This window comes from Sander vitreus, chromosome 14 (assembly GCF_031162955.1).
Source record: "Sander vitreus isolate 19-12246 chromosome 14, sanVit1, whole genome shotgun sequence".
Lineage (NCBI taxonomy): Eukaryota > Metazoa > Chordata > Actinopteri > Perciformes > Percidae > Sander > Sander vitreus.
Genome location: NC_135868.1, coordinates 14,174,805 through 14,196,675, shown reverse-complemented (window position 1 = coordinate 14,196,675; position 21,871 = coordinate 14,174,805). Strand labels below are relative to the sequence as shown.

The window sequence follows — 21,871 nt, the reverse complement described above, 5'->3', positions numbered from 1 at the left end:
TCCAGGGCCACTCTTACTTTATTATTTTTAATAAAGTTAGGAGAACATTTTGGGGGAGCATCACTTTCATTCAGGTATATGTTGCATCTACCTCAGCTGTATGTTGTCATAAATGTGTCAGAAATAAGGTTAGAAAAAATGTGTAAGACAGGTCAAGGCAATGTGTGATACCATGATACCAGAGGAACTAACTAATGGCTATTTGTAAGACTAGTGCAATTAGATAAACATGGATAGTGGCTAGACTACTGAGGGAGACATGAAACTGCCTATCAAGCTGTAAAGCCTGTTTAAGCAGCTGAGTATCATCATTGCCTGGGCAAGGGTATGATTCAAAGACAGTTTTAAGGTTCGTAAATTCAGGGTTAAAAATGGTGTCACCTGTCAGAGGGCTCAGTAGATTTATGACGGCACAGCCTTATAGGCTACATTACTGACAGATGCTTAATAGGTCAACATCACCATTTAACATTACTTCCATAGTAATGCTCATTTATTATTATTAATCAAATGGCATCTCGCTATGATTAACTTACGTTATAGTGTAGTCATAAATGGACATTTTTAAATTGATTTATTTTTCACTTGTGGTGATAGAGAAACTGAATTCAAAATAATGACATATATATGCCCAGTTTCCATAGCAACTGAACCACTTCGAGCCAGTCATGCCCCACTTCCGGGTGAGATTCTGTTCACTTTTCTTTTTTTTAAATTAAGGACTTATTTCATAATTCTTTCTGAGACGCTTAAACAGGATAATGTTTTCTGTCTGACACACTATCTACTACTATATTAAGCAGTAACATTTGAGCTCCTTGTCATAGCCTACCTAAGATAGAACTAAATCAACTACAACTCCCATGAGTCCTTGCAAACGTTGTTAGACAAAAGTACATTGGATTTTTTTTTCTACATTCATACGACAGCAAAACCCATGCATGTATAATAAAACGGCCAAACCTTGTAGATTTACAGTTATAGGATTTTAGAAGCAGAGAATAAAAGGGGCATTGAACCAAGACTGACACACATATTGTGTTCTAAACGCATTGTTAACTTAATTTACAATATGAGTTTGAATAGCAGTAGGTTGTTTGTTGCTTGTTATATATGTTAAGTAAACTTTTGAAAAAAAAGAGAAATTGTCCACTGACTGAGTTTGCATGGCTTTAAAATGTTTCCTCTAAATTGGGTTGCCCTAGCAACCCGAGTCTGACGTCATCCGTCCCAGTGCGACCCTGCTGCTGTGTCTTTGATTGAAGGGAAACCCCGTGGATGAGCGGGAGAGATCATCAGCTGTGCGGCCGGGAATCAGGAACAACATCGTCTAACGACACTCACAGGTTAGTTCACATTTATTTACCACTGATGGTCGGTAGTATTTTCGACGGGAAATCGTCACATTTGCTCCGTGTGTTATGGGGATTATTTTAATCCTGCTTGAATCGTTTGGGCGTAAGAGGAAACCAGTGATGCGCCGTTGCTCAGTCATTGTTCGGAGCTTACTGAATGGGAAGCGTTTACTGCACTTTAAGGCATCTATTTCTTTTACACGCTGTGTCTAGAAGGCAGCTTTCGTGTTTAACGTTACCACATTAGCTTTCGTAAATGAAGCAACCTAAAACAATTAATGGTCAATGCTCGTAAAATTAACAGCTCTGGGTTGTTTTCCGGGAAGCGAAAAAGGGCGTTCACTTTGGACTGAACTAAGCTAGGCTCCTTTTATTGCAGTTAATAAACCGAGTCGGTGACACCATTATTGTGGCTTATCTGTTCATCCGCAGCGCTGTTAAGCATTTTTCACATTACACACTGAAAATATTAAAGCCAAAACATATAGCAAGGGTATTTTTGTCGCTGTTTGTATGCTTGCCGCACAGAATACGAGCTCGGTGGGCAGGTGTGTGTGTGTGTGTGTGTGTCAGTGACGTGAAACCGGGTGGCCGACATTCCTCAGAAGGGTGCAGGTGTGTCCGTGCTTGCAAATCTGACTCACTGTGAGATTTTTTTAAACTTGTTCAAGGTTTGGTGTTTCTGCGTTTGTTCAAGGCAGCTAGTAAGTAGTAACCTGCAAATGAGTGTATTTTTTTATGCACTGCAACAGTCCTGCAGTTATCTTGAGATGAAGCAAGGATATTGTAAAATGTGTTAGCTAGGAAGTAGCCTACTTAAGAAACTTGGCTAGTAACTTGGGTGTCATTAGGGGTCTGATCAGCTATAACTCATTTTTAAACTAACATACTAATTGATTAAGCGATGGATTGAGTAATGGATTGACAGAAAATGCATCTGCAAGTTTTTTTACATGCTGTTAATCATTTGTCATTTATCAAGCAAAAATGTTTTCTCTTTTCTAACATTGATTCGAGAAAAATAATCTGCAGATAAATTGATGAATGGAACATTCATTATGAAAATAATAATTCGTTTCAGTTAACACAACATCTTGAATAGGTCACCTTGGGCTCTGGGAAATTATTTTTATTTTTCAGTATTTCACAACATATTGTATTACCTTTTTTTAAATTGCACAGCCCAGACAATTAATCTAGAAGTAATCTACAGTCAGTTTAGTCACCAGTATAAATCAAAAGAGTGCCGATGAGTCAAGCTGGTTTAAATCCAAAAACTATTTAAAAAAAGATGGTGTGCGCAGACCAAAGACACATTTACTATTGAGAAGAAATCCAAGAATTGCGAGAGACATTCATAGATTGTAGCACAAAATAATATGATGAATACCTAATGTGATGCAAGTCATGCTGACCAATGTAATGTAAATGTTTGCGTGACATGGACTTTTGCCCATGTAATATTCTCCAAAAGAGTAGAGTACTAGTAAAAAGTATATACCCCCTGTTGACTGACTGCTATTCACTATATCTTCATATTTACATGTACCAGAAACTGAGAAATCGGGCTACGCAGGAGGGACATGCACTCTAGTCCTCCTCCATTCAAGTTAAATAATCGAACCCCCCCCTTCCCCACCATGTTGCTCCTCTCTTTCTCTCCTTACACTTGCCCTCCCCCACCACTCTCTCCTCTGTCTTCCTAATCCTTCTCCTGTCTCCTTTTTGTCCTTCCCGACCACCTCTCCTCTGTCCTTCCTTCCTCAGCCCACTCAGGAGCCATGGCAGAAAAGGAGGACCTGATACAGCAAGCCAAACTAGCCGAGCAGGCTGAGCGCTACGATGACATGGCTGCAGCCATGAAGGCTGTCACAGAGGAGGGCACGGAGCTCAGCAACGAGGAGCGCAACCTGCTCTCTGTTGCCTACAAGAATGTGGTGGGGGCTAGGAGGTCCTCTTGGAGGGTGGTGTACAGCATGGAGCAAAAGTCAAAAGATAATGACGCAAAGAGTGCACTGGCCAAGGAGTACAAAGAGACGATCGAGAAGGAGCTGAACGACATCTGCAAGGAAGTACTGGTAAGAAGCAGAGACAATGGGAGGGTGAAGACAGTGGATAGGTGGAAGGAAGTGGAGAGTAAATTATTTAAATCGAGATTGATGGATGGGTAGACAGAACAAATTCATGGTGGCATAGAGAAGATGACTGTTAGTGAGAACTGAAATGATCTCTGGCTGAGGGAGGGACAGAAGGTGAGAAGCAAGTATTCCACTTAGATATTAAAATGTTGCTATGTGGAAATCAACAGTGAAAACTAAAGTGTAGTTTGAAAATCACCACCAAATATGTTTTTGTAAATATTCATGTAGAATTCTCAGCCACCGCTGCAGCAACCTGCGTTCAGTGCATCTGGCCTGGCCAGTTAGCCAAGCAGCCAATTTGTACCAGTGGCTAATCGTGATACTACAACTAATATCCCCTGTAGCCCATAAAGCCTTTTCCACATAGACTGTTATAATACAATTTTGTAAAGCAATTGAAAGAACACCCTCAACTGCAAACAAGGTCACTCATCACTCTTTGAACTATTTGCAATTGGAATTTTTCAAACCAAGAATGTTTTATATTTGCAAAACAAAGCATGTGTGGGACATCAACCCAATGCAAAGTCCTATTGGACATGCATGACCCCGCAAACTAAAACAATGAATGTGCCGTAACAAGGGTTGGGTATCGTAAATGGTGCTGGTGCCTGAACCGATACTTAAAAAAAAGAAGGGCACAAAATGACAGTCGGTGAAATTAAAGAATGGCTTGTTTATTGCTAAGGCCATGTGGTCAAATTTTAAATGATGTATTAAAAATGTAATAACTGTTATAACAATAACTTGCTGTATTTCACCAGTCAATTGCTTTTAAAAGACAAAAAGAACCACTAGATGGCAGAAGGGTACTTTACAACAACATTGAATGCACTTTGAGCTTACGAGGTGCAATTGAACACACCAAGTGTTGTTGTTTCTCTGACAACTCTGACTCTGGCACTGTGGCCATTCTGTCTCAAAGCAGCTAGTCTACTCTGTGTCTTCAGCTGCAGACTGTTGATGGGTGTTGTCCCAATGTTGGATTCCTTTTGAGTGAAATACAGCCACACTTAAGACCATTTAGCTGTTAGCATTTTAACCGTCTTTAAGCCAGCTACTAATTTACAGTAGGCTAACGTTACCTGCTGCCAAGTGTAGTGTTAAAGCAACACTATGTAACTTTCCCTCTTCGGTCCCCCTACAGGTTGTCTCATTGGAACTACAGCCGTGCGAGCTGTAGTTCCAATGAGACGACCTGTAGAGGGACTGAAGAGGGAAAAGTTACATAGTGTTGCTTTAACTAGCGTCACATGCAGTGAGGCTTCTGTTGCCTCTAAAATGCGTTTTGGAGCACCAGAGAGCAGCGCAGGCATTTAAGAGGCACTGAAATGAGGCATCGGAATCTGATCTGCATTTGGTCCGATAGATACCGGTGGTTTAGGAACTGGTACCATATTGGCACCTGGTTTCGGAACCTTAACCCAAAAACCACACAGAAGCAAACCAGGACGCAAGAAAACTTGGAGTCCGGTATCTAGGTATTGTAATACATCCATGTGTGAGGTACACACAAAACAATGTTCTTCAATGGGAAGCCAGAGAGGGATCATGCCTTTGTCTACGTAAGTGGCCTGAAGTTTGTACTTGTGCGTGGGGAGTGTCTGAAAGAGCGAGTGACGGTGATTAGCTTTGGAGCGAATACAGACTCTAGAGGCATAGTGGGAGAAACAAAGTGTCTCCCCTGTGCTTTCTGACCACGGTGGGAAATCTGTAGCAGGAAAAGTTAACACTCCTTTAACTTTATGGAGGAGGAGAACCTGGAAATGAGTAGGGGGAAATGCAACGCTACCAAGCCACGGCCAAGAGGACTAATCACAATTGTTGCAGTCTGCGCCGCCGCAACGTGTAGTTAAATTTTTTGAGAGGTTAACGTCAGGCTGCGGCGTAGGGTCCATATATCTACATACGTACCCACGGCATCGATTTAACGCAGACTCATAAATTGGCCTTAAGGCAGGGATTGCTTATACCCCTTTCACACCCAGGGCTCAACCAGGGTAAATGCCAAGGTCGACTGTGTGTTTGAATGGGTTAACCCTAGTCAATCGAGCGACGTGGGTTGGTTCAGGTTAGGACTAGGGTTGATTTCAATGTGAATTGCACAAGACCTGGGTCGCTAACAGCCGGGGCGGGACAAATTATGTGATTGGTTGGAAATGACAGTGGGGCAGTCGTCACAGGTCGCCACTTTGAAAAAAAGAACAACACAGATTTTGTCTCACGCTGGGTTTTAACAGGCAGCTTCAACAACAGCAGAGCGGAATTCATTCCCAATGAGAACAGTCTGCTGACTGAGTGCCCGGATGTCCACCTGTCTCCAAAAAGTTTTACAGGCAAAACTACCTGTAAAACCCAGTATTATAACGTAAACGTATGAAAATGTATTTGTTCAATTATTTCAGCACCGCCGCCCGCTCTTTCTCTCTCGCTCGAGACCGCGACACACCCTTCCAGACCTCAGTTCAGTGCGGTTGCTGGGTAGCGCGAAACTCTCCTTTTTTCTCTTAAATTAGTCGTGAAGTCGACAGCAAAGCCCAACTTTATTTTAATGACATCAAACAAACAGAAATGTTTTCTCCTCGTCTTGTCTATGTGATGTTAGCTGTTCACTGAATATGACGTGCAAAGCCCCGCCCATTTCTAGCACTAAAGGAAATTTGTATGCATTGCTCCCGGGTTGTGACCCAGGTCGTACCTGAATTGTCATGACCCATGTATACTGGCTTGGTTTGAATTTCCAAAATTGGTCAGATTACTAGGGCTCAACCCTGGTCATTGGTGTAAAAGAGGTATTAGGTGCAAATAATGCCATACACTAATTTCCACATTTGTGACGTCATCGCAATTACTTGCATAAAGCTTAATGGTGGTCAGTTGCATCGATGGAGAGACCATTAAAGCAGCTTGTCACTAAAACGAAAATAGCTGGTCCACTTTAGTGAGCCTGTGGCTAACCCCCTTCACTTTCTTTAACCAGCATGCGGCACATGTGCAGAAGAGAGGCACCCGTCCCATGTGTCGGCTTGTTGTCCACATGTTTTTATGTTCACGCTTAGGGCGGTGCCCAAAAAGCTTAAGCACTGCACCTAAGCCATATAATGGCAGGGAAAACCCTGTAAAGCGGGAATTATACTGGCCGTTCCCAACCTGGCGCGGGCCATCGTGACGTCAAAATGACGTAGATCTTGCCGGCGCACCCGGATTTATAGCGCATGAGCCGAGGTCACGCACCACTTTTTTTCTCTCTCCTCCTCTCTTCCTCCTTCCCCCCCAGCGCCGCGTGACAAAGCGGAAACGGGAAGCATGAACGAGCTCGAGAGCAACCAGATGCCAGGACTCTTGTAAACTTGTAACTTACTGATTTACGATGAGTTCTTTTCTGGTGAATGGAAGGCTTGATCTGACCAAGTAGGTCATCGAATCAAATCGAAGCATTGATGTCAATGCTGCTGCCAGTTCTGCCGTTGTTTACCTTTTTTTTTCTTCTTCTAGTCCGTAGAAAGAGCAAAGTGGTAGCATTTCCTCATTAATGCCCCCTCTGTTCAGGAGAAGACTGCAACTAGTGTCGCGACCACCAGCGCAGGTATAAATAGTTACGGCGATTCCATGACATCACATTTGCGTGCGCCAGCTGGGCTGCGGCCAGTATAATTCACGCTTAAGGGGGGACAGTGTAAAGCTAACAGAGACGGGTCTGTAGTATGTTTGAACTGACTTGTAACTACTAGGGCAGTTCTTTGTTTAGTTCCACACATTTCAACACTAATGTTGCATGCCTTCACTTGTAGGACCTGCTTGACAAACATCTGATCCCCAATGCTAAGCCTGCTGACAGCAGTGTCTTCTACCTGAAGATGAAGGGAGACTACTACCGCTACCTGGCTGAGGTGGCCATTGGAGAAAAAAAGGAGGGTGAGTAAAGCAGACCTCTGTTTCCTGTAACAGTGGCAGTCATTTTGAAGTTTTTTGTCATCATACATTGCTATTAGCCTCTCCATCCAACTCTTGTGAGGAAATTGCACAGCACAGGGAGATTATGCTCAGGGTTCATGCTTTATTTGATGATAGGGGTTTTATTGTCTGCTTTTTGTGAGCCATGTTGGTGAAATAACACATCTTTCTTAACTGTAAAATGGTGGCCAAAGCACCAAATGATGAAACGGTGCAAAGAGCTGAAACAATCGATTAGTTGAGCGACAGAAAATGAAAGTAGTTTTCTAGTAAAAATGCTGGACATTCATGGGCTTCAGCATCACACTTGGGAGAATTTGCTGCTTTTTTTTTGTACGCGACAGTAAACTGACTGACTTTTTTAAACTGTTGGACATAACCGAAACAATAATGACATCACCTTGGGGTTTAGGGGTGATTGTCATCGGTATTTTCATTTTAGACTTTCCATTCGTTTTGAATGGGGGTAGTGCGTTTAGGCTGCGGCGGTGGGTGCCGCAGGGAGGAGGCAGAAAAAAACGCAGCGGCCTTTGGTGATAAGTTGGTTAAAAAAAAATTTAACCAGCGATCAGTCGGTTTTGAGGCGGTGTGAGAATCCAGATTAAAGAAAACAGGAAACGGCACTGCCTCTATCGCTGCCACAACAAAGCTTTAAAACACTGAGGGTAAAAAAATTAAAACGCAAGCACTAAACTGCGCAGGATTTTGTGTAACGGCTGAATGCTTGCCAAACAACAAAGCACAGTTGCTTCGTCTTGTCAGAAATGGGTCATTTCAGTGACACTCTCACACCGCTGCATCACCCTGCGGAAAATCGCTGGATAATGCAGTTTGAGGAGCAGGAACATAACAACATGCGCACACACAAATGGTCCACAGTGGAGTGTACTCCTATTCTGGGCGCAGTTACAAAGTAATGTGAGCAAACCTCAAGAGATCGTTTTTCCCGTTTGAAAAATCTGCTTCCTGATTGGTCTATCTTCGTATGTGCAGAAATCATCAGTAGTTCACGAGCTGCCTACCAGCAGGCCTTGGATATCAGCACCAAAGAAATGCAGCCTACACATCCCATCCGCCTAGGCCTCGCTCTTAACTTCTCGGTCTTCTACTACGAGATCGTCAACTCACCCGAGGAGGCCTGCAAACTGGCCAAGGCGGTAAGAACCGTCCTCTTCTCCACCTTTAGTGATTTATTTCAGTTTCTTTTTTATTTCATTTCCATTTTGTTTTGTCCTCTAAAAGATGAACGTCCTGAATCTGGTGAAAAGTATAATATGAGGTTAATGTAACAAATGAGTTTACTTGAAAGCGGAGGTATTAATTTTGGTGTTTGTGACTGAGACTTGCTCCAGTCACTGTATCTATCCAATATGGGGGTTGGATACAAGAGGAATGCTACGGGCCTTTTTCACAGCAAGTTTGAACTTATACTATCAAAAGTACAGGTGCTACTAATTGGTTTACAAAATTCCAGGAATATTCAAGGCGGAAGCATTCCATGGGAATTAACAGGAACCGACATAATCCAATAATTTGCCAGATAAATCAATTCATTTCTCAAATAGATACAATGTGAAATGGGTCATGTGGTGAGTTAGCTAGCAAGTTTACTAATGGGAAAATTTGAGCAACAATGTAGGTTGTGTGCAAACATAGGGTTTAAAGTGAAACGCACATTTATAAAATAAATGTTTTACAATAAAGAATGAATGGAAATAGATGACTATAAACTTATCAATTAGCATGCTTAATCAAGCTACCCCCACACAGCTAGCTAGCAAAAACTAGCAGAAGGTGTTAACAAGTTATAAACTTTCCAGTGCAGTAGTGTGGGTGTAACAATGCACTGTATAGGCAATTCAATTAAATGAGCATCAATTTAACCAGAACATACTATAAGACCTAGTATTGCTTTTTATGTGTATCCATATGTGTATTTATGTTATTGTTTAAGACCTAAATATTGTATAAGGACTTATTATTATTAACGCGTTTTCTGATCCTAATAGGCCTTTCATTGTAGTTTTATAAAGGGCAGGTGTTCTGAAAAAATAAAACCAATTAAGCATCAGTTACAAGGCTATCCCCAAAGATTGGAGCTATGGGGCTGTGCCACCATAAGTGTTATAACCAATTAGAAGAACCTCAGTGTTTCAATTGTGTATTTCTGTTACACATTTTGTGCAGGCAAGTTTACTTCCTCCATCATTCTTAAAAATCTCAGAGTTGTTGTTGGTCAAAGATGCATTATGTTGTCTGCTACATTTAACCCAATGCTGTATGTTGTGGATTGTTATGGTCTTGTAACTTTTCACCATGAAAACTGTGTAGCACAGATGTACCCTTTTATATTGAACTCTATTAATGTGTGTGTGTGTGTATATATGTATATATATATATATATATATATATATATATATATATATATATAAAATAAATAAAAATGTATTTTAATTCAAAACATTGTCTTTTCATTTTTGCCCTGTCAGAATGTATTTAAATCATTGCATGTCAGTGTATTTACAATCTTATTTGGAAACCTGCACACTGGTATTTGGAAGCACTGATGGCTGTCTCTGTCTCATCCAGGCCTTTGACGAAGCCATTACCATGCTGGACTCCCTCAACGGTGAATCCTACAAAGACAGCACCTTGATCATGCAGCTGCTCCGTGACAATCTGACAGTGAGTGTCTCGTCTTCCGTCTTCCTGCATGTCAGCTGTGTCTTATACTTTCACTTTCCTGCTCTCTCTTATCTCTGTACTGGTATGGTTGAGTTTCACATTACTCATCAAACTCTACTATTTACATATTTGAGACGCAGAGTTTATTTTATTTTTTTAACCATGGTTCTTAGTGTGCACTTATCCCAGTATCCTTTGCTTTATTGCAGCTGTGGATGTCAGACGCCCACGGTGAAGGCGAGGGTGAAGGAGAGGAGACGGAGCAGGTAGCTGATAAGAACTGAACTTCGGAAAAACAGACAAACAAGAAAAACACACATTTTTTTACCTCTCACCAGCCTAAGTTGTGTGTGTGTGGTTGTGTGTGCACATACATGCACAGATATGTATGTTTACACTCCACTCACAATGTGTAAAGTACAGTATGTGTGTGCAGATACATTGAAGTGTGTGTGTGTGTGTGTGGTAATTGTATGAGCACCTCCACAGAGAAAAGAATGAAATAGGTCTGTTTCTTTTGAACATTACTCATTGTGTCAACCAGTGAATGTTTATTTTTTGTTCTTTTTGTCCATGGTTTAGTCCAGATGAAATCCCTTCTTAGATCCAAAACAGCCCCATTCACTTTAACTTTATTCACTGTAGCAAACTACTGCTGTTGCAGGAAACGCAAACAAAAAACCTCTAAATGTAATTTTGATAATTTGTATGTTTTTACTTGAACTCAACATTTACAATCTTTGACACTTGGATCTACAAAATCCTTTGAAGCATGTAAAACGAAAAAGAAATGAATAAATGTCACAGCGGTCTGAATTCACTAAATTTTAGGTTTCATCTGACAGACTAGCAGTGATCATATAGATGGCAGAACTTACCTTGGTAAAGATCTATTACCATATTGCTTGTATCCATCCCGCCCTGTCAGTGTCCAGCGTAGCAGGTAGTGTTTTTATGGATGGTACATGTGTCATGGCTCAGTGGGTTCTATGTGCATTCAGATGTTGGAAAGGTTTTCTGTATGAAAGGCCACTTGCGAAAACTGTAGTTAAACTTAATTGATTTTGTTGAGAGGATTACATTCCATTTCACTGACATCTTTTCACTCTCAGTGAAATGTATAGACTATAATTTCCTGCAATTTCCCATAACCCACAACAAGGTATAGACAGCCTAAGAAAGTGAACAACTTGACAAAATGGCTCGATACTGTAACTTTTGATATTTTATCTTTTCAGCAGTGCAGAGGATACTTTTGCCATGTGCTTTTGTGGCTTTCTACTCCTTTCTATTCAGGTGTTTTGTATTTTCTTTTGGTGTATTTTATTCCCTTTGACTCATGATTTGACTCCTGGAATGTATGTGGTTCTCAGTAGTATGGTGTGAGGGTTAGGCGTGCTTTGAAACTGGCAGTTTTTGCTTAGGATTTAGCTTGAACCAGGTGGTTTACAGTAACATTTACCTTCCTTGAAATAACATTGTGAAAAGACAAACAAACAATGCTAAATATAAAATGATTATTAAAGTAACTTGGTAGAAAGCTGCATTATGACCATTTAGTAGTCACAAAGTAGTGCCAGTTTATTCTATTACAGTATCTTGGTTTTAAAAAGATGGGATGCAGGATTGAGAATTTGCAAGTTAAACTCTGAGTACGTTATTTGGTTATGTGCTTTCATGTAAGTGGAATTAAAAACATTAAAATCAAGTGTGCTGTGCTCAATGTTTGTTTGCTCTCTGTACATGTAGAATGACAATTTTACATTGTATTAACGCATATAAGAAGCTGTGTTGGGCCTCTGTTGGTTCATCAGTGCAGTCTTCCAAGATTTACCATGTCAGCTGCTAACATCAAGACATCCTGTGATCATAGTGATTTGAAAATGCAACCATGTCAAAGCTAAGAAATGAAGACCGTCCCCTTGGTTCTGGTGAATTAAAAATGTAAAGGGGAGTAAAGCACATTGAAAGATGCAGAGTTCTGGTTTGGTTTTAGATGGACACAAGCTTTTTACTAACAACACTGCCCTCTGCAGATGGAGGTGGTTTTGAAGGGCAATGTTTGTGGTGCATTTGTTTGTTTTAAGATGACTGACCAACATCTTTTAATCTATCTACACAAACCTAGAAATTATTTTTTTCCAACCCTACTGAGAAAAAAATCAGACTAAAAACCAAGTCCACCCTAATGTGTGAGATGACAATGTGCCAAGTCTCTTGATTTGATTTTTGCATAAATATCAAACACTAATCTACTCTTCACAGCCATGCAGATCATACCACACTGTTGTTAACCTTAATATTTATAAGCAATAGTAAGCCTATCGCATATAATTCAGCGACATCTGTGAGCAATTTAGCTCTGATCAATGACCTTTAAAGATTGACAAATCTAGTGAAGTGAGTAATGTGGCTCTGTCTCTCATTTTCACCCTGATAGCAGCTGATAAGGCCCATGTGAGTTACACAACAGCATATGCTGTGTGATGGCTCAACATCACACTTCTGTAAAAAGGTTAAATTTATAGTGTTAAGGATTTGTATGTGATGCATTACTGCATATGTAATTTGCTAAACGACTATACCCTTATCAAATGAGGAATGTCATGCGTTGTGTTGCAGTAAAACGTCATTCCCGGTGCATGACAAGCCCATGACATTCCCTGAGTTGGCTATTTAGCAGCGAGAATGTTTGTGTGACTATGGGTCGCCTGCAGATCCTAACCACTGCGGCCGAATCCACGTCGTTTCCATACAGCATCACTAAACAAATGAGTATTGTGGTCAACACAATAAGTTGATTTTAGCCTTTAACAATACGTTGTTTTTTTTTTTTTACCATAGACTGTATGATTTCATCATCATGCGTACAGTTGTGGTTAACGCCCCTTTGTTGCCTTTTTTTCAACTACACTGGAAGATGATTGGTCCATTTCGGTGACGCGTTCACTAGTATATATTAGACAACTTCCCAAAGATTTCCTCCCCCTCAACCCCGGCTGTCAGTGCTGTGTGAGTGCGTGTGTGCTCCTGAGCTCGCTCGGCACACATTCTATAAAAAAAAAAAAAAAAAAACAAAAAAAATTCAAAACGTAAAAAAACCAAAAAATCATTTTTCTTTTTGTAACAACGGTGAAGCTGGAGTAGACATTCGAGGACTGGACGGTAACGTATAAGAAGGGGCAGCCTAACGTTAAAAACGAACGACAATTTTTTTCAGTCGACGTGTTACTGGTTCAGAAGCGAGGCTAAGTAACGTTAATTTGCTTTTATCATTGTGTCATGTTTGAATGACAGTTTTACATTAAAAGTCGACATTGTTCAATTTTATCATATTAATCTTCTACATTTTAATCAAAAACCCTTCAACTGACAAGCCAACAGTTGACGTTTAACGTTACCATCAGCATTCTGCCCCGAACTGACGTGACGTTAGTGTCCGTTGAGAACCAAGCATTCGAAAACTTTTTTCGTTAAGAAAATCCGGCTTTGACCGAGTACTTTGCTAGCCTCCTTGGCCAACGATAATGAATCCCAGTGCTCCCAGTTACCCCATGGCCTCCCTGTACGTCGGGGATCTGCATCAAGATGTGACCGAGGCCATGCTGTACGAGAAATTCAGCCCAGCCGGAGCTATCCTGTCGATCAGGGTCTGTAGGGACATGATCACCCGGCGTTCCCTTGGATACGCCTATGTCAACTTCCAACAGCCAGCGGACGGTAGGTAATTTATTAAAAATACCGACAATGTGTACAAAATGTGTTTAAAAATGACAGGCGGTGACGAGTGAAAGCTAGCCTCTTACCACTGTGTTACACGTGACTGAGGCCGACATGTTGTCGGTAGACTGTAGGGTCTCCTCAGTTGAACCTCCCAGCAGTGGCGTAGCAGAAAAGCACCACGTCCTGCCTGTCTGCCTGCCTGCCTGCCTGCCCCCCATGTATTGTAACAGTGGACAGTAACTGCTAGCTAGCTACCAGCTGAATACTAAATGCCTCTTTATCTCTGTTCTGTCAGGACAACACCCCAACTGTTCAGCGTAAAGTGCTGACAACAGTTTAATTGATTATCTCCCCAGAATGCTTGCCAGTCAACTTTGTTATGATATGAACATTAATCTTTATTTGTAAAGAGAAACACATTTAGTAATTCCTAAAACTGTTAGAATATGTCAGCCCACATACCTAGAAGCCAAGTATCTATTCTTCACCAAACATTTTCTGCATTCCCCTGATAGGAGCATAGTCTGCAGCCTTCTGTTTTTCTTGGGTGTGTTCCTGTGTGCTCTGTTGTCTGTGTATGCAACTGTTACAGTTCTATAATATCCTGGTAATGTAATTAATATAACGTTGTGTTTTGTAAACACTATCCTTCCCTTCATTGGTTTGTAGTTATTCAATGAATACTTATTGACACACTGCCAGTTTAAATGGCTTACTTGGTAAAGTATATTTATTGTCCAATTACAGTATTTTACGGTAATTATATGTTCAGAGGCATCATAGAATAATACTAGAGCTGTAACAAAAAGTAAACTTTATTAAATGTGTACTGATCTGAGTTGCCAAGCTCTGAGTTTGCTAATGCAGTTGTGCTGACGTACTTGTGACTAGAAAAGCTCAGTTTGAACCTCTAGGCCAGGGAAAGTAGATAAATGCAGCAACACCTACTGTCAAGCTGCCCTGGAGCAAAGGAATAAAAGCAAGACTAACCGTTATATCCAGCACTTGAAGATTTAGATATACTAAATCAACTAGCTCCTGTGTTTCTTCCCGCAGCCGAGCGTGCACTGGACACCATGAACTTTGATGTGATCAAGGGGAGGCCTGTGCGCATCATGTGGTCGCAGCGTGATCCGTCACTGAGAAAGAGCGGTGTGGGAAACATCTTCATCAAGAATCTTGACAAGTCCATTGACAACAAGGCTCTATACGACACCTTCTCTGCTTTTGGCAACATCCTGTCATGCAAGGTAAAAGTCTAGCGGCTGACCAACCTTCTTGTTGTATCTAACCTGAAACCTGGATGGCCAACCGTCATTGTTATGTTACAGCATTGTGAGTGTAGGTGTCATTTGCATGTGTGTGCTTTGTAAATGTCCTAGATTTGTTTGCACTATAGAGATGTGAAAGACATGCTCCCAAACTTTCCCCCCAACAGTTTGTTTCTGTTTCCCTGTGCCCTAAAATCAAACAATGGCTTGTATGTCCATTAATATTTGAAATATCAACTGTATATCTCTTCCCAAAGCAACTCTACAACTCTACACCAGGCTGTTCAGGTTTAATATACTGCATGTGTGTTTGTGTGTCTGTGGCTTAAAAGCAGCATGTGTTTTTTTTCTTCTCTAAGGTGGTTTGTGACGAGAATGGCTCTAAAGGCTACGGCTTTGTGCATTTTGAGACTCAAGAGGCAGCTGAACGAGCCATTGAGAAAATGAATGGCATGCTGCTGAATGACCGAAAAGTGTAAGTGGATGTTTTAACTAGTTTTAAACTGTGGTGCATACTAATGTGTGAATTGGAGGAAAAAAAATACTTTGTTGAATTACTCCACCTGGTCTGATTGAAGGTTGCACAATGATGCTTGAGCACTTTTCACAAGATGAGTGAATAGATTTGTGGCAAATGAAGACTACCCTATTATATGCGTAACTCACACAATGGGGCAGTGTGTAATTACAGAGTTTTTCCTGACTCAGAATAGCCTTTGGGGGAGGGGAGTGACAACGCACAACAGTAAACATGATCGGTTTGCATACAGTAAAGGGAATGAGTCTGTTACCTTATTTGACAGAAATCTACATGCATTTGCCTGTTATTTCTGACAATTTGATAAACAAAATTACTATGCTTGAGTAAATTAAATTACTCAATTAAACCCGAATCAACAAAACTGCTTAAAAATAATAATATTAAAATACCACCGTTTAAAATCACCGGTAGAGTCTGGTACCGCCTGACTCTGGACGGTAAAATTGAGATAAGCGCTCCTATTCAAGTTTATGTTCTGCTTTTTCAGCTGTTTGGTAAATTTGCTATTTAACACAGTCGGAGAGGCTTTGAAGTGTTATTTTTTTTCACTCAATTCTTATAATTTTGGCACTGGTGGTTTTCCTTTATGGCTGGCTAAAACCTCTTTGGGGTTTGCCAAAAATTCCCCTATGCAGGAAAAACCCCTGACTTAGAATAGGCTTGATGATGCTGTCGTAGTTCATACCATAGACTGTATTTAAAACGCTTGACAGCTCCCCAAACTGAAGTCAAAACATCTCAATTCCCCCTGGTGGCTGGCTGCAGTATAGGTCATAAACCCTGCCCCCTCTATTTTAGTGGATGGGACATGGGCCTAAACTAACCCAAATATGGTTTCTGTCATTTTAGGTAGTTCTCATAACCTGATGTTTGTTTTACTGATACATTTGGTTTTAATTAGTTTTTTGATGCTATAAAATGGGGTGTAATGTCATGATTGACAGGTGTGATTGACTCGCGTTTGGTGGGTGTATGGGCGGGGCCTCGATACTGAGGCTCCACCGTCCGCTCACGATTGCACTAGTCTATATCCACGATGTTGTACTTCAGGAATTGCTCTAGTGCCGCAGGAAATTCCGCTGGATGCGTGTCTTTTAGCCGATGACCGTTTTCTTCCTCTATCTTTGTGTTGGAATTTTAAACTCCGGTCTATTTATGAGGACTATTGTTCACTGCTCCTCAGATTTCTGCAGGGTAAATCCAGACAGCTAGCTAGACTATCTGTCCAATCTAAGTTTTCTCTTGCACGACTAAAACATCTTTTGAACGTTCACATGTTCCACCAAAATGAGTTCCTTCCCGAGGCTATTTTGCAGCGGCTCCGTGCAGATCTTAGCGCTGCCCATGACAATTGTGATTGGTTTAAAGAAATGCCAGTAAACCAGAGCGTGTTTTTCTCCCATCCCGGAATGCTGCGTGGACTCGCCAGACCCTCCTCCGCAGCGCTGTGTAGGGAAAGTCCGGCAATGCGAGACTACCATTGCACAGACTCTGCCTCCAAAATTACAGGATGGCAGTGCCCGTATCCGGGGTGCAAATTTCCATTTTCCTAAGATGGCGGAGGCATGATCTGCCCCACTCTGCCTCTGATTGGCTAGTACTGGTTGCCTTTTGTTGGTTGGATTGGTTAGATTTAGGCATGATGAGTGAGATTGGTTAGGGTAAGAATACCAGGGTAAGGTAATCAGAGGCAGAGTAGGGTGGGTCATGCGTTCGCCATCCTAGGAAAAGAAATATCACATCCGGGACATTTTGGCTTCACTTTTGTACATTGGGAGGAAGTGGAGACGTGTTGTCCATTTTATACAGTCTGATTCATATGGTTTACGATACAACATACACAATTGGCTTTGCAGTTTTAATGAGCATTTTAGTATTCCTATAAATGTATATTAAATTTTGCTAAATGTCCATTTCAACACAGATTCGTAGGTCGCTTCAAATCCCGCAAAGAGCGCGAGGCTGAGCTGGGTGCCCGAGCCAAGGAGTTTACAAATGTCTACGTTAAAAACTTTGGTGAAGACATGGATGATGAGAAGCTGAGGGAAGTCTTCAGTAAATACGGTCAGTCAGGGTGTCCATATTTCAGAAAGCTCTTTGAAATGAGTCTGCTCCTGTTCATACATAAATAGTGTTTTCCTCAGCAGTAAAACATTATGGGGTAAAATATAGTCACTAAAGTTGATCTCTCTGTTGTCTAGGAAACTCCATGAGTATCCGAGTCATGATAGATGACAGTGGAAAGTCTCGAGGCTTCGGGTTTGTCAGCTTTGAGAGGCATGAGGACGCTCAGAAGGTAAGAGTTGTACCACCTAGAAACCACCACCATTATTTTTTAACACCGTTAGAACAGAAAGGAATAGAGTATAACTTTATTGTCCAGCTGAGACCGGAAAATCTCCATGGGTCTCGCCAAAACAGAAACCTCAGATTACAGATAAAAATATTACATCAATGCAAATATACACACAGTGTACAATATTCTTTCTGTGGTGGAAGGTGCAGATTAGTGCAGTTTATACATTAGGTTTATTGCACTATGTATAAAAGGTTGACTTAGTTTCTTGTTTGCTACAGGCAGTGGATGAGATGAATGGAAAGGAGTTTAACGGCAAGCTCATCTATGTTGGCCGTGCCCAGAAGAAGGTGGAGCGACAGACGGAGCTCAAGCGCAAATTTGAGCAAATGAAACAAGACCGCATGACTCGCTACCAGGTCCATTTACTGTTTCAAATTCACAGGGCCTTCCTGCGCCAAAATAATGCCTCATAGTTGTATAACGAATCCATTCCAATCAATCCCTTTAGTTGTATCATCTGGTTAATATTGAAAGGCTGCAGCTTTGTCAAATTCAGTGCTCCCTCCTTGGTAGGTTGCACTGGCCAAAATGGCTGCAACAGTGACTCTGTAGTTCATGGGCCCCACATTTCTTCACCATGGATTCTGGGGATAAATATGTATTACAGATAAATACTTTAGATAAACAGTAAAGTGACATTTTTCAGTCCATTGACATTGGATTATTTCTGCCTAAAATGTAGTGTTTTCCAAAGAAAACACTTAACTTAACCTTACGTTTGTCTTATTTTTAGGGTGTCAACTTGTACGTCAAGAACCTTGATGATGGAATTGACGATGAACGTCTGCGAAAGGAGTTCACACCATTCGGCACCATAACCAGTGCCAAGGTAGGAGCTCAGCTGTTGATCTTCTGTAATCAAAGGTGGCTGAGAAACGGCTTTAATTTACCGGTGTCCAGATTCCTTCATCAGTTCCATTTGACTCTCAGGTCATGTTGGAGGGCGGGCGCAGCAAAGGTTTCGGCTTTGTCTGCTTCTCGTCCCCAGAGGAGGCCACCAAAGCGGTGACAGAAATGAATGGGCGCATTGTAGCCACTAAGCCGTTGTATGTGGCCTTGGCCCAGCGGAAAGAGGAGCGTCAAGCCCACCTGACCAACCAGTACATGCAGCGCATGGCCAGTGTGCGTGCAGTACCAAACCCAGTCATCAATCCCTACCAACCATCCCCGCCCTCCGGCTACTTCATGGCAGCCATACCTCAGGCCCAGAACCGCGCTGCTTACTACCCAGCTGCTGGGCAGATGGCCCAGCTCCGCCCGAGCCCACGCTGGGCCACCCAAGGTGTCCGGCCCCAACGTGAGTATCTTGTCCCTTCCGAGTTGTCCTTCTGTCATTTTGTATTTTAATGTAATTTTAAAAGCACAGTTGTTTGTAGGCTACTTGTACATGAAGCCACTATGTTTTTGTTTGTTCATAGACTTCCAAAACATGCCGGGTGCTATGCGTCCCTCAGCACCACGCCCTCAGACCTTCGGTGCCATGCGTCCGGCCTCCCAGGTGCCCCGCATGATGTCTGCCCAGCGTGTCGGTCAGTCACCTATACTTAATCAATAGTCTAACTGCACATCAAATACAGTTCAACTGTGTGGCTAAGCCTGCTGCTTGTGTCTTTGTGTTTTGTTTCTATCCCCGTGTTGGCTTCTCTTGCAGCAGCTCAGACCATGGGCCCCCGGCCAGCCACCGCAGCTGCTGCAGCAGCCGCTCCTGTGCGTGGAGTCCCTCAGTACAAATATGCCGCAGGAGTCCGCAATCCCCAGCAGCACATGCCTGCTCAGCCACAAGTCACCATGCAGCAGGTAGGAATGCACATTAGTTTTTAGGCCAGACTTGCTGACCAATTCTGCCCTCCACATGAGGAAATTGTTCAGCTTGGATGTGCATTCAAAATGGACTTTTAATTCCCTGCATCCCTCCCCTCAGCCTGCTGTTCATGTTCAGGGACAGGAGCCTCTGACGGCCTCCATGCTGGCCGCTGCTCCACCACAGGAACAGAAGCAGATGCTGGGTAAGTGTCAGCAACAGCTCTTCATGACCACATATCATGTTAGCTTGACATAACATTCATCCCCTGCCTCTCACTGGACATTCATGCAGTCTGTGCTACCTCTATCCCCAGCTAAGAAAACCATACCACCACTATACCTTCTGTGCTGTATATTGTTTAGAACACATGTATTTGGGGCAGCCTCTAGCTCACCCAGTAAGAGCGTTGAGCGTAGAGTCCTGCAGTGGCGCAGGGTTCGAATCCGACCTGCTGCCCTTTGCTGCGTGTCATTCTCCATCTCTCTCCCCCTTTCATATCTATCCGCTTTCTAATAAAGGCAAAAGCCCCAAAAAATAATCTTTAAGAACACATGTATTTACATGGTGTTGTCTTAGCAACTGGCCCTTTGGGGAGTGATAATTAGATTCTGTATTAAATCCTCTGTATCTGTCACTCCTCTAGGTGAGCGCCTGTTTCCACTGATCCAGAACATGCACCCAAGCCTGGCAGGGAAGATCACTGGCATGCTGCTGGAAATTGACAACTCAGAGCTGCTCCACATGCTGGAGTCCCCAGAGTCTCTCCGCTCAAAGGTAAGTACTTCTGTTCATTAATATTGACAACGTTCCTTTGGTTGTTTCTCTGAAGAGTTCACCAGGACTAAATATAAAAAGGACAGCAAAGTGCAGAGAGCACTTTCTGTTCTTAATATAAATGTCTCGGGAAACATTTCCACCAAAGGATGTGAGTTTAAGTGCAAGTATGCATCTTCACTAGTTGGCAGCCATTTTTAAGATACAGGAAAGGTGGATCTTGTGAAAGCAGAGCTCTTTTGAAATCCCACCATGATGTTGCGGTTGTTGCTAACATGCAATAACTTTTTCTTTGCAGGTGGATGAGGCAGTGGCTGTGCTTCAGGCCCACCAGGCAAAAGAGGCCGCCCAGAAGACCGTGCCAAATTCAGCTGGTGTTCCGAGTGTCTGAACCTAAGGTATGACTAGTTTTCCAGAGCTACTTTAACAAAAGGACAGTGTTGACAGGAGATTATGGCTTCTCATGATGACATTGCCACAATAAAAAAAAAAAAAAGTTCCCCCTAGCATTTACTATAAAGAAAAGTTATGTAAACAAACTCGCATTTAAAGTGTTAAAATTCTGAAACTAAATGAATATTCAGTAGTGTGATCAGGACTAATGTTGAGTTGTTTTTATGCAGACATTTTTTTTTCCAAGGACATCAGAGCAGCTTTTGTAAAGGGATGCACAGATGTTAACAGTGAGTTGTAAACTGTCCCCACCTTAGACGTATAAAGTAGTGATTAGTGTAACTGAATTATTGTCTTGTTTTCACAGGAGTGGGGAACTTCGAGACCAGCTTCACCGATGGACAAAAAAATGAACAGTGAAAAAATTGAAAATACACAAAACAAAGTAAAAAGAAGTCAAATGATATATTAAAAAAAATACCAATGGAAACAAGTCTCCAGCCAGGTCTATAATGAACAGAAACACCAGGCCTGGTGTGCTGAGTTAAAAAGAAAAAATACACAAAAAAGAGAAAAAGTTAAAATAAAAAATGATCAGTTCATGAGGGGTTTTAGAGAATTCTGTGGCAAAGTAAGATTGAAAGCATTCCTTTCTGCCATTTTATCCCTTTTAAATGTTTGAATGTTTGGGCTGTAGAAGCCTGTTATTGTCAAATTTCCCATGACCTTTGCTTGCTTAAATAAAAATTATAAAATAATGAATGAGTCTGTTGGCTGTTAGTGAAATTACAGATACTGACAATCGGCCTGTTCCTATAACTAATACCAACTTGATCTTGGTAAGTTTCTGAATGTGTTGGCCTAATCCAAA

At 41.8% G+C, this 21,871-nt stretch overlaps 2 protein-coding genes and 1 non-coding gene across 4 annotated transcripts; all 3 read left to right on the top strand.

Moving 5' to 3' along the window:
* The first annotated feature begins 1,234 nt into the window (after nt 1-1,234).
* Nucleotides 1,235-11,843, top strand: LOC144528516 (14-3-3-like protein). The gene is made up of 6 exons (XM_078267151.1): nt 1,235-1,346; nt 3,123-3,433; nt 7,288-7,411; nt 8,444-8,607; nt 10,040-10,135; nt 10,345-11,843. Exons 2-6 carry the CDS (start codon nt 3,137-3,139, stop codon nt 10,417-10,419), a joined length of 756 nt encoding a protein of 251 aa, XP_078123277.1. The 5' UTR covers nt 1,235-1,346; nt 3,123-3,136; the 3' UTR covers nt 10,420-11,843.
* A 1,267-nt stretch (nt 11,844-13,110) lies between these two features.
* Nucleotides 13,111-21,758, top strand: LOC144528990 (polyadenylate-binding protein 1A). Of its 2 annotated transcripts, none has more exons than XM_078267899.1 (14): nt 13,111-13,855; nt 14,915-15,108; nt 15,489-15,604; nt 17,595-17,734; nt 17,872-17,966; nt 18,248-18,385; nt 18,763-18,858; nt 18,960-19,326; nt 19,448-19,558; nt 19,684-19,826; nt 19,951-20,035; nt 20,477-20,607; nt 20,906-21,005; nt 21,368-21,758. In XM_078267899.1, the coding sequence occupies exons 1-13, from the start codon at nt 13,663-13,665 to the stop codon at nt 20,996-20,998; spliced, it is 1,902 nt and encodes a 633-aa protein (XP_078124025.1). In that variant the 5' UTR covers nt 13,111-13,662; the 3' UTR covers nt 20,999-21,005; nt 21,368-21,758. The 2 variants fall into 2 exon arrangements, with proteins under 2 accessions (XP_078124025.1, XP_078124024.1); XM_078267898.1 differs by having other exon boundaries at nt 19,681-19,826.
* Nucleotides 18,506-18,642, top strand: LOC144529489 (small nucleolar RNA SNORA5). The gene has a single exon (XR_013502996.1). It is a non-coding gene; the product is annotated as a small nucleolar RNA SNORA5 (small nucleolar RNA).
* Nucleotides 21,759-21,871: the final 113 nt, after the last annotated feature.

Bases quoted from the DNA above. Each gene is read 5' to 3' on its own strand.
- LOC144528516 (XM_078267151.1), top strand. From the start codon at position 3,137: ATGGCAGAAAAGGAGGACCTGATACAGCAAGCCAAACTAGCCGAGCAG. The intron at 7,412-8,443 runs GTGAGTAAAGCA...TCGTATGTGCAG, and splicing joins CATTGGAGAAAAAAAGGAGG to AAATCATCAGTAGTTCACGA. The intron at 10,136-10,344 runs GTGAGTGTCTCG...GCTTTATTGCAG, and splicing joins TGCTCCGTGACAATCTGACA to CTGTGGATGTCAGACGCCCA.
- LOC144528990 (XM_078267898.1), top strand. From the start codon at position 13,663: ATGAATCCCAGTGCTCCCAGTTACCCCATGGCCTCCCTGTACGTCGGG. The intron at 15,109-15,488 runs GTAAAAGTCTAG...TTCTTCTCTAAG, and splicing joins GCAACATCCTGTCATGCAAG to GTGGTTTGTGACGAGAATGG. The intron at 15,605-17,594 runs GTAAGTGGATGT...ATTTCAACACAG, and splicing joins CTGCTGAATGACCGAAAAGT to ATTCGTAGGTCGCTTCAAAT.